The sequence below is a fragment of the Bombina bombina genome, chromosome 1 (genome assembly GCF_027579735.1).
Source record: "Bombina bombina isolate aBomBom1 chromosome 1, aBomBom1.pri, whole genome shotgun sequence".
Lineage (NCBI taxonomy): Eukaryota > Metazoa > Chordata > Amphibia > Anura > Bombinatoridae > Bombina > Bombina bombina.
The window spans coordinates 752,279,999-752,292,647 of record NC_069499.1 but is presented as its reverse complement, the minus strand read 5'-3'; the positions used below and the strand labels follow the sequence as shown (position 1 = coordinate 752,292,647).

The window sequence follows — 12,649 nt, the reverse complement described above, 5'->3', positions numbered from 1 at the left end:
TCATATAACCCTCAGGTGGGGAGTTCCAGAGTTGGACCTGATGGCGTGGCACCAAAACGCCAAGGTTCCAAAGTACGGTTCAAGGTAAATAGATCCTCAGGTCGTTCTGATAGATGCTCTAGCGGTTCCTTGGAGGTTCTCCCTGGCATATCTATTTGCTCTCCTTCCACGAGTCATTGCTCGTATCAAACAGGAGAGAGCATCAGTGATCCTAATAGCTCCTGCATGGCCTCACAGTATCTGGTTTGCGGATCTGGTACGGAAGTCATCTCTACCTCCTTGGAGGTTACCTCTGAGGAAGGACCTAATTCAGGGCCCTTTTCTCCATCCAAACCTAGATTCTCTGAAGCTGACTGCTTGGAGATTGAATGCCTAGTTCTGTCTAGACTAGATTTTCTGAAGCGGTCGTTGAAACTATGCTCCAGGCTCACAAACCTGTTACTCGCAAGATTTACCATAAGGTATGGCATAAATATCTTTATTGGTGTGAATCTAAAGGGTTCTTCTGGAGCCGGGTGATGATTCTCCGGATTTTGTCTTTTCTTCCGGATGGCCTGGAGAAGGGTTTATCGGTCAGTACTCTAAAGGGTCAGATTTCTGCTCTATCTATCCTTTTGCACAAACATCTGGCAGACTTACCTGATGTTCAAACCTTTGTTCAGGCCCTGGTTAGAATCAGGCCTGTGTTTAATCCTGTTGCTCCCCTGTGGAGCCTTAATCTAGTTCTTAAAATTTTGCAGCAGGCTCCATTTGAGCCGATGCATGTTGTTGATATAAAATTATCTTGGAAGGTTTTGTTTCTTCTTGCTATTTCTTCTGCTCGCAGAGTGTCTGAGCTTTCAGCTCTGCAGTGTGATTCACCATACCTTATTTTTCATGCTGATAAGGCGATACTTTGTACCAAATTGTTTTTTTTTCCCTAAGGTTGTGTCGGATCGAAAACATTAATCAGGAAATTGTCTTTTGCGTAACTTGGATGTTGTGGTAGCTCTAAAATTTTACTTTCAAACTACTAAAGATCTTCTGCCTTGTTTGTTGTTTTCTCTGAAAAACGTAAGGGTCAGAAGGCCACTTCTACTACTCTGTCTCTTTGGTTGAGAAGTTTGATTCGTTTGGCTTATGAGACTGCTCAACAGAAGCCTCCTGAGAAAATTACGGCTCATTCCACTAGGGCTGTCTCCTCTTCTTGGGCTTTCAAAAATTAAGCTTCTGTGGAACAGATTTGCAAGGCGACTACATGGTCCTCTCTGCATACTTCTTCCACATTCTTCAAATTTGATACTTTTGCCTCAGCTGAGGCTTCTTTTGGGAGAAAGGTTCTTCAAGCAGTTTTGCCTTCTGTTTACATCCTCCTGCCTTTTTCTCCCTCCCTGTTCATTCCGTGTCCTCTAGCTTGGGTATTGGTTCCTACTAGTAATTGGAATGACGTTGTGGACTCTCCATGTCATAGGATAGAAAACAAAATGTATGCTTACCTGATAAATTTCTTTCTTTCCGGACATGGCGAGTCCACAACCCCACACTCTTTTTATTTATAATTCTGCAGTTTTTTTTAGTAAACATCATGCACTTTTTCACCCTTGTGTTTCTTCTTTTTCCAGTTTCCTTCGGCTGAATGACTGGGGATTATGGGTAAGAGAAGTTAAACTTAACAGCTTTGCTGGGGTGCTCTTTGCCTCCTCCTGCTGGCCAGGAGTTGAATATACCACTAGTAATTGGAATGACGTTGTGGACTCTCCATGTCTGGAAAGAAAGAAATTTATCAGGTAAGCATAAATTTAGTTTTTTAGTTAATTTGCTGTTTTCTTGTTGCCCTTTGTTGAAAAGTATATCTAGGTAGGATCAGGAGCAGCAATTCACTCCTGGGGGCAAGCTGGTGATTGATGGCTGCACACATATGTTTCTTATCATTGGCTCAGCCAATTTGTTATTCTGCTTTTCCTCTTGGATGCTGTGTAGTACATAGATAAAATGTAATTATATCTGAGGTTGTGATTTGGGGTTGAGGAGGGAGCTAAGAATTTGTGGCCTAAATTCTCACATCACCTCTGAGAGAATGTGCACTCTGGTTTAGAAAGTCTTGCTTCACTATTGATTCATTTGGAATTCTCATTAATTAGCTAACCCAATCTAACCTTAAATTTACAAAATGCTAATGGATCCAGTTCATGCAGGTTCTCTGTGAACTGACACTGCAAAGTGAATTCACCCTGACTGAATCCAAAGGGATAAAAATAGCGACAGTCTACAAACTCAACACCAACCTAAGGACAAAATGACTGACAGGCACATATTGCATGTTTTGCAGCATCTGAGACTTCTAGGTGAGAAACTACAAGCTCCTCGTCACTGTACATCAGTAAGTTAGACTTTCTGCATCCTGAAACATCTTTGTTCCTCTTTCTTTTCTGAACTGAACTCAAGAAAGAGTTAAATGTCAGTTGAGGAAATGAGATTACAACCAAGACTTTAATATTTTCTTTGTGAAGGATCTAAAATAAATACCCATTGAAGAAGGTAAACAACTTTTTACTTATAGGGGGGATGAATAAGTATTATGTTTGATTATTGCATTGCTTTTTTCTTGAGATTCTCATTGTATATCCATGTGATTTTTGTTGAGGGGTTTAGGGCATAATCAGTATGGCAAATTGTCTCTCCAGTTAGTAGAAAACCCTCACCAAGGACCCAATTCTCTAAAGCTCTCAGGTCTGACAAGACTAAGAATACTTATTAGTACTGCTAGGTCTCAAACAATTTTAGAAAGGAAAATTTTAGCTTGAGTGCTGTTTATCTCACTAAGCAGGTTCTGCATGTAAATTATTTATATATATATATATATATATATATATATATATATATATATATATTAGAAAATAATGCACATAATGCTTCTCTGTGGTCTATTGTTTTCCAGCATTTTCCTCTGCTATAAATGATCTTGTTTATTTAGTGCAGTATATAATTTGAACCACCTACCTGTGCCAATGTACTATTGCCCCACACAGAAGCATTGTATGACATTTTAAGAGCTGTGGTACACACACTAATGATCTATGGCTAAAATGTAGTCAGCTTTTTGTTAGTTAATGAAAATAATATTCTTAAACAATCATTAACTTCCTTATCATTTATTGTCTTCACCCTGCATCTATACAATACTGCACAATGTTCTGAAATGTTCTAAATAATTTATATTTATAAAATGTTTCTTTTTAATTTTTAAGTATGGACATGAGGTCTGCAGATCATCTTGACATTTTCCTGAATCCACCGGTAAGCAATAATAATAATAAAAATCTCTGATAATGAAGGTCTACAAGTCACCCACTTGCATAAAAAAATAACAGATTACTGACTAGATTTAAAGTGGAGCCTAAAAATTTTAGTGCATGTTGTGCTAACATCACGAGAGTACGGTCCATAGCACTTCCAATTTTTGCTCTCATGTTACTAATTAATAATAAAACATCTGGATGTTGGATAACACGGGTGCACTATTTCCCTCACATATTAGACTTCTATGGTGGCGCACAGAAAAACTAATTTAGGATATTGCCGATGTACTAAGCTGAAGGTGCGCTAATCTGAAGTTGAAATAGTGGAGTTCTTCAAGTTCAAAGACAATAAAATAGCACTTAGGGGCCGTTTTATGAAAGTGCGAACGGACATGATCCGCTGTAGCGATGATGTCCACCGCACTTCGATAAATGCCGACAGCATATGCTGTCGGCATTTATCATTGCACAAGCATTTAACTAAAAATGCTTGTGCAATGCCGTCCCCTGCACATTCACGACCAATCGGCTGATAGCAGGGGGTGTCAATCAACCCGATTGTATGTGATCGGGCTGATTGCTGTCTGCCGCCTCAGAGCAGGCGGACAAGTTAAGAAGCAGTGTTCTTAACTCCTGTTTCTGGTGAGCCTGAAGGCTCGCGCGGAAACAGTTGCATACGGCTCCATTCGTGCCGTGATAAATCGGCCCCCAAGTCTGAACTTCAAATGAGTAGTAGACTTTTTTTCTGACAAATTTCAAAGTTATGTCTATTTCCACTGCCCCTGTGACAGCCAATTACAAATGCCTATACGTATATTCTGTGAACTCTTGCACATGCTTGGTGACCTAAAAATAAATATAAAAATACTGTGCACATTTTGTTAATGGAAGTAAATTAGAAAGTTGTTTAAAATAGCATGCTCTATCTGAATCATGAGAGTTTAATTTTACTTGAGTGTCCCTTTACGTTACATTTATAAATAAGAGACATTGATTACTCTTACCCCCCCCCCCACTCAACTACTTCGTAATGCCACCCAGCTTCCAAATTTTTCTGTGGAGAACACTGATATATATATATATATATATATATATATATTTATTTTACATACACACATATATACCATATATACAGTAAATACACACATATAGATAGATACATGTACACATTTGAGCCCACCCAGTCCAACAACATTTTGTCATATACCATATCCATTTAAATCAATGTTCAAACCTTTCTTTTAATACACACACACACATATATATATATGTGTGTGTGTATAAAATACTTTATTTTATTATATTATACATGTGTTTTGTTATGCATATATTCTAGCCTTAGCACTTTTTTCAAGTCTCCAGGCACACAAGTTTCAGCGCAACTATGTGTTGAACTCAAGTGCAACACATAACTTGTAAAATGAGCGATGATAACACACCTTGCTTTATCCATTGAAAGTATAGGGTATGCTAAATAAATGTTGGCTGTGTTAACATTCTCTGGTAAATCGTTTTTTACCATTGACATGTAATACCAGTATGTGTGCTATTCTTAGCACAGGGTCATGAAATGGATAGCAATCTTGGCCTATTTATGGCTAAATGCATTGTTTGAATTAGGGCAGGGGTCAGCAACCTTGGCTCTCCAGATGTTTTAGAACTTCATTTCCCATGATGCTTGGGCAGCTTAAAGACACTTAAGCATCATGGGAAATGCAGTTCTAAAACAACTGGAGAGCCAAGGTTGCTGACCCCTGAATTAGGGGAATTGATTTCCATTTCTGGTCAATCGTTTCAAGGGTGCCTTACATGCAGGGGTGCAAATGCTTGACTGTGCCAAAGTACCTGCTCCAGGTTTGGCATTGTATCTAGGGAAGCCATCCTTTTGGTATTTTAACAAAACTGGTGACAACTTTAAAATAAGTACCTGTGTGTGTAGGTAACATAAGGAAATATAGCTTCTGCCATAGCTGGTGATTGTGCTAGGCTTGAGTGAATTCATTCGGAATAAAGTGACGCTGAAAAAAATATAGTAGCTGCCTTAAGGTTCTAGGTGTTGTCACATCTGGTTACAAAGCTGGTTATGCAAGTTTTAATGACCTATTTTTGTCCAAGAAAAGTTGCAAATGAATATTTCTTCACTGATTAACATCACATATACTTGCACGCACATACACACACATACACTCATAATTATAGATAGACAAACATACATATACATACACACTCCTATACAACACACATAAATACATACATAAATACATACACAATCATACAAGCGCACACATACTCACAAGTATACACTAGCACAGATAAATACAGGCAAATATACACTCCTACACTACACACATAAATACATACACACTCATACAGGCGCAGACATAAATGATGTATATACACACAAACACATACATAAATACATACCCATTCATACAGTCACACAATTACACTCACAATTATATATGAGCACACATAAATACAAACAGTCACAAAGAAGGCAGGATCCAGCTTTTGTGTAAAATAAAAGCCAATTTATTAGGCTTAGTTAAAACGCCAAACAGGCTGCACAAACAGCACAAACAGGAAAGGTGTGTGAGCGTGACACCAGGGCTTACATGTTTCGGCCAGCAGCCGTAATCATACCCATAGGTGTCATGCAGGTGAGTACATACTTAAAAAGGTAGTGGTAAAATGTGATTGGACAAAAATACAAATTCAAAGTACGCCCACACTCCACAGGTAGAAAAGGAGTTAACCCTTAATTCCCTGGATCTGAAACAACACATGTGTATACATTTGCAAGTAAATACATGTACAAAGTAGTATAATCTCAAAAACAACATTAGTTGATGATATTAATGTTAAAGACACTGGCCATATAGACCACACAGAATACTTAGAAAATGTATAAATAGAAAATGTATAAAATACTACAAAGTACGGCATAAAAATATAGTATGATTTGCCACATAATAATTAATTAATACTCCAAATACACAATCGTGTATAGTTTAAACCCCTGCCTATACACAATTGTGTATTTGGAGTATTAATTAATTATTATGTGGCAAATCATACTATATTTTTATGCCGTACTTTGTAGTATTTTATACATTTTCTATTTATACATTTTCTAAGTATTCTGTGTGGTCTATATGGCCAGTGTCTTTAACATTAATATCATCAACTAATGTTGTTTTTGAGATTATACTACTTTGTACATGTATTTACTTGCAAATGTATACACATGTGTTGTTTCAGATCCAGGGAATTAAGGGTTAACTCCTTTTCTACCTGTGGAGTGTGGGCGTACTTTGAATTTGTATTTTTGTCCAATCACATTTTACCACTACCTTTTTAAGTATGTACTCACCTGCATGACACCTATGGCTATGATTACGGCTGCTGGCCGAAACATGTAAGCCCTGGTGTCACGCTCACACACCTTTCCTGTTTGTGCTGTTTGTGCTGTTTGTGCAGCCTGTTTGGCGTTTTAACTAAGCCTAATAAATTGGATTTTATTTTACACAAAAGCTGGATCCTGCCTTCTTTGTGACTGTTTGTACTCACACCAGCTTTGGATCCGCTTCAGCCCCTGTTCACCTGTATCTTGTTGTAAACCCGGGTGAAGAAAGAGAGCACCGCCCCCCGACTGGAGAATTCTGTGACGTCACGATCGACGCTGAATGCACGCATGGCAAGCCAGAAACGCTGCCGGAGTCTCATGTGAGTGCCGGATGTTTTTGGAGCTATCAGCCCACCGACAAGGTTTCGGTCTGACCACGTAGGTCCCCCGGCATGTCCAGAGCTCCCTCATGAAAAGGATTACACAGCTAAGTCAAGACTACAGGGGCGGCAGAGCTCATTTGGGGTAAGTCCCGGGTACAACGAAATAGATTGTTGCACATTTTGTTTGCAGTTGAGTTTGCATGTTTGAAGAGCACTTCTCATCTTTCCACATTTCTCACACATTAATACATACACACTCCTACAATAGACACATATATATATATATACATATACTCTCCTACACTACACACATAAATAAATTCGTACACACTCATACAGGCGCACACTAATTTATAAATACACACATATACACACTCATACACACACGTAAAAACAAATGTTGCTTGCCTTTATTAACATTTGTCAGCTGTGATTGCCTTAGGTCGGAGTGGTTTGAGATATAATTTAATATCAAGTAGCATAACTAATGGGACTCATCTCCACTTTTTAGGGGCGACAAAACTATGGAACAAATTCTTAGTTCTACGTTTCCTGTGCATGCCCATGGGCCACCAGTTTTTTATTCCTGGTCTAGACAATATAATCTTGGGTGTTCACATCCCCACCCGCTTCTAGGTTTCAGATTGCTGGTGGCATGGCCTGAGGAATGGGTGAATGCAGCCAGCAGTCAGTTAGTGAGCATGGTCAAGCAATAGATATGTATAAAAACAACAAAACCAATGAGTTCTCTTTTTTGGTTCTTGTTTTATTTTTCCTTAAATTTGATTATTAAATATTCACCTCTCTGAGGCCAGCCGTCCCATCCTCTATGTATATAGGTATGGAATATTATTGTACTGTGATTTTGTAAAAAGCATTTAGACACTTAAAGAGTTAATATTTCATCTGGCATGATAAAAAGGCGTATCATTACACTGAAGAATCACATGCCTGAGGAAGCCCAATAGCAATACTGAATGGGTGAAACACGTGTAGCAAGTTAACCACACCCACAGGAGCTCCGTGAGCGTGGACTCTGTTTGTTTGGTCCGCAATGGTTTCCCTGTATGCCGTACTTTGCCATAGTACTTGGTTCCGTGAATGGAACATACCCAGAAGCTGATAAGGTGCCGCTAGTCAATCCGGATAAGCAGAGAAGTTTATCATTGTAACTCCTGCGACGAATGAAGCCACATATTAACAACTCAGAAAACGTACAACCTGTATGAGGTCTGGTGAGCTGGGGATATAAGTTCCATTCTAGGAGGATTTTCTATTTGTACTGGCATTTTGGTGGGATTAACCTGGGACCGCTATTACCTAACTCCCTGTTTGCTTTTACTGCTTTGCTAACTGAACGACCTAACAGTGCTGACTAACTTCCAAGCATCACATTAACCAGCCTGCTTCTTTTGGCTTTTCTTTTTGCCTGACAAATGTATCACTATGAAATTTCTGCAATAGATGCCGGACAGTGTGCACTGTTATACTTTAAATGTGCATGCAAAGAATGTTTCAGCAATATGAACTTGTGATTTTAATCACTTTGGAGTTCTGCAGAGAGTTGGACTGTGTTATCAGAATCTGTTTCTTGATGGTGTCATATTCTGTATTCTAACCATTTATCCACAGGTATAATTTTGTGGTTAAATAAACCATTAAGTTGATTTGCTAATGTTATTTGTTGTGTTGTTCCTTTCATTGATCCACTACCTTATCGTTGTCCTTTATTGTGGTATATGGGTTTGTGCTGGATAAGGGTTCAGCTTTTTCTTGTTTTCTTCATTTTATTATATCTTTTCATGTGACAACACTGAAGAAATGACACTTTGCTACAATGTAAAGTAGTGAGTGTACAGCCTGTATAACAGTGTAAATTTGCTGTCCCGTCAAAATAACTCAACACGCGGCCATTAATGTCTAAACCGTTGGCAACAAAAGTGAGTACACCCCTAAGTGGAAATGTCCAAATTGGGCCCAAAGTGTCAATATTTTGTGTGGCCACCATTATTTCCCAACACTGCCTTAACCCTCTTGGGAATAGAGTTCACCAGATCTTCACAGGTTGCTACTGGAGTCCTCTTCCACTCCTCCATGATGACATCACCGAGCTGGTGAATGTTAGAGACCTTGCGCTTCCCCCACCTTCCGTTTGAGGATGCCCCACAGATGCTCAATAGGATTTAGGTCTGGAGACATGCTTGGCCAGTCCATCACCTTTACCTATATGGTCTTGCCCACCATACTGCAGCTTAGTTTCAGGGTCTGGGCAATCTTCTTATAGCCTAAGCCATCTTTATGTAGAGCAACAATTCTTTTTTTCAGATCCTCAGAGAGTTCTTTGCCATGAGGTGCCATGTTGACCTTCCAGTGACCAGTATGAGAGAGTGTGAGAGCGATAACACCAAATTTAATACACCTGCTCCCCATTCACACCTGAGACCTTGTAACACTGAGTCACATGACACCAGGGAGGGAAAATGGCTAATTGGGTCAAATTTGGATATTTCCACTTAGGGGTGTACTCACTTTTGTTGCCAACGGTTTAGACATTAATGGCTGTGTGTTGAGTTATTTTGAGGGGACAGCAAATTTACACTGTTACACAGACTGTACACTCGCTACTTTACATTGTAGCAACGTGTAATTTCTTCAGTGTTGTCACATGAAAAGATATAAAATATTTACAAAAATGTGAGGGGTGTCCTCACTTTTGTGAGATACTGTACATATTAGGATGGCAGTGATTTATTACCTTTTTTTTTTTTAATCTTAGACACCAATGAAATACATTTGAAATTCATATATTTGTATATGCCTGTCATTAATGTAATGCAATTATATAAAAGAAAATACTCTGAACCAATAATTATGTATAAGCAGTATTATGCAATGGCCCCTATTTATCAAGGTCTGACGGACCTGATCCGACAGTGCGGATCAGGTCCGCCAGACCTCGCTGAATACGGCGAGCCATATGCTCGCCGTATTTAGCATTGCACCAGCAGCTCACAAGAGCTGCTGATGCAACGCCGCCCCCTGCAGACTCGCGGCCAGTCGGCCGCCAGCAGGGGGTGTCAATCCGGCTCAGAGCAGGCGGACAGGGTTATGGAGCAGCAGTCCTGCAGGCTCGCCAGAAACGGAGCTTGATAAATATGCCCCAATGTGTATTACTAAACGTCTTTCAAGTTTAAAGGGATATTAAACACTAAATAAATGCTGTATTGCTTTTGAATGATGTATTCAAAGTGAATATTAACCTTAAATATTGAAAAAATAAGTGCCCACAAAGCTACAGGTGTTACCATGTTGTAACCTAAGTTTTTTTTCTCTTCTGAGGCCAATTAGGGACATATAGAAATGGGTCACTTGGTTGTGCAACCAGTGACTGTGTGAAATATAGCAGCATGGAGTTTGCACTATTAGATGGAATTGGAAAATCCACAATTTTCAGAATTAAATTACAAGAAAGTGAACAAAATAAACAATGAAAGTATACTGTACTACAAAGTTATTTTATTACATATACTTAAATATTGTATATTACAATCTCAAAGTATTAAGGTCCTTTTAAGAGTTCATGTTCAGAGAAAAAGGCCACACACAAATTGGGATCTTTTCCATAGAAGCTGAAGGCTATGAAACCACAGAGTGTCCCACAGCCTGGCTCAGTATCACAGTTCCAAATAATCATTAAACATGTGTAGAAACCATACACATTTAAATGGATTATGTTCTGATTATGTTTCTTTTGGTTTAACCCTTGGCTGTCAATAAAGGTTAAGGCGTTAAGAATAATTGTGTCATATATGGGTAGCTTGTCTAATGCAAATGTTCAGACTGTGTACTGGACTTCCACCTGTCAGAGATCTAGAGGTGTACTGAGAAGGGTGATTATGATGCTGGCAGGAAGTATTAGCTTTTTTGGACTTTCTCCCGGACCATTTCTGTCTTTCATCTGTCACTGGAAATTTACATAATCTAAAAGGTAGAGTTGCGTTTTAGTTTGTGTTATAACAGAAACAAAATATACCCCAAAAAGAGATAGATAATGGTCTATGATTACGGCTGAATCGCGTCAGACTTACCTTTTGTGCTACCTGTCTGACCTTTTACATCATGTATTGCTGCTTTTAAGGATTTATTAAAGATGAACTTTTTAACTGATTCTGGGATCCCATTGTGCCTTTGTTCTTGGATTGTTGCATTTTAGTTTCCCAGGGTTCAATAAAGTGTGGTCAGTAGTAACTGTTTGTATTCTAGGCTAAATAGATAATATTCATAATGATTCCTAACAAATAAATATATTTGTATGGGCTTTTGTATGTGATTCAGCTAGCACATACAATTTTAAACAGCTTTCCTTTTTACTTCTATTAGCAAATTTGCTTCATTCTCTTGTTATCATTTATAAAAGGAGCAGAAATGTATTACTGGGAGCTAGATGAACAAATGTTAGTAAGTCAATGACAAAAGGCATATATGTGCAGCTACTACTCAGCAGCTTGTTCCCAGTAAACAATTTCTGCTGCTGAGCCTACCTTGGTATGCTTTTCAACAAAGAATATTAAGAAAATGAAAGGAAACTAGAACACAGAAGTAAATGCTCGGTTTGAATCATGAAAGTTACATTTTTACTTCATATATACACATATAGAAACAAGTTGTGCATATGCCTTGTACATGAAAAATACTGTCTCAGACTAGCAAGGAAGAACCTGGGTTGTCATGTATGTTGAGCTGTATACAGATTCTGGCTGTATACAGCATCACACACTTTTCCGTCTTCTGCATCTTATCAGCTGGCACTGTCTACTTTTTCGTTAATACTAACCCATTTCCTGCCCATGAAAGAAATTCCTTGGGGTTTAAAGCATGGGGATAAATGTCCTGGGAGCCAAAGATTGCATCAATGTGGTCCTAGGAGCTGACTTATTTCAAGAAGTGCTGAAATGGAACAGCAGATTTTTTTTACAGCAGGGGTCGACAAATCTGTTTAAAATTTAGGAGCCAGCAAGAATATTTAGGAGCCGGACATATTTACTGTATGTGTGCATACACACGGCTAGATTTAGAGTTTGGCGTTAGCCGTCAAAAGCAGCGTTAAGGGGTCCTAACGCTGCTTTTGGCCGCCCGCTGGTATTTAGAGTCAGGCAGGAAAGGGTCTAACGCTCACTTCCCTACCGCGATTCCAGGCTACTGCAGATCCCCTTACGCCAATTGCGTATCCTATCTTTTCAATGGGATCTGCCTAACGCTGGTATTTGGAGTCAGGGGAGAAGTGAGCGGTAGAGCCTCTACCAACAAGACTCCTAACGCCAAAAAAAGTCAGTAGTTAAGAGCTTTATGGGCTAACGCCGGAATATAAAGCTCTTAACTATTGTGCTCTAAAGTACGCTAACACCCATAAACTACCTATGTACCCCTAAACCGAGGCCCCCCCCACATCGCCGCCACTCTAATAAAATTTTTTAACACCTAATCTGCCGACCGGACATCGCTGCCACCTATGTTATACTTATGAACCCCTAATCTGCTGCCCCTAACATCGCCAACCCCTATATTATATTTATTAACCCCTAATCTGCCCCCACCAACGTCGCCGCTACCTAACTACACTTATTAACCCCTAATCTGCCGAC

General features: G+C 39.1%; 1 protein-coding gene across 1 annotated transcript in view; it reads left to right on the top strand.

Annotated features, from left to right (window-relative positions):
* Positions 1-2,313: 2,313 nt before the first annotated feature.
* Positions 2,314-12,649, top strand: part of LOC128645944 (protein ATP1B4-like) — a 218,859-nt gene continuing 208,523 nt past the window's right edge. The window contains exons 1-2 of the mRNA XM_053699290.1: positions 2,314-2,517; positions 3,228-3,276. Of these exons, the coding sequence (XP_053555265.1) occupies positions 3,229-3,276 (48 nt within the window). The 5' untranslated portion in view covers positions 2,314-2,517; position 3,228. The remainder of the gene's footprint in view (positions 2,518-3,227; positions 3,277-12,649) is intronic.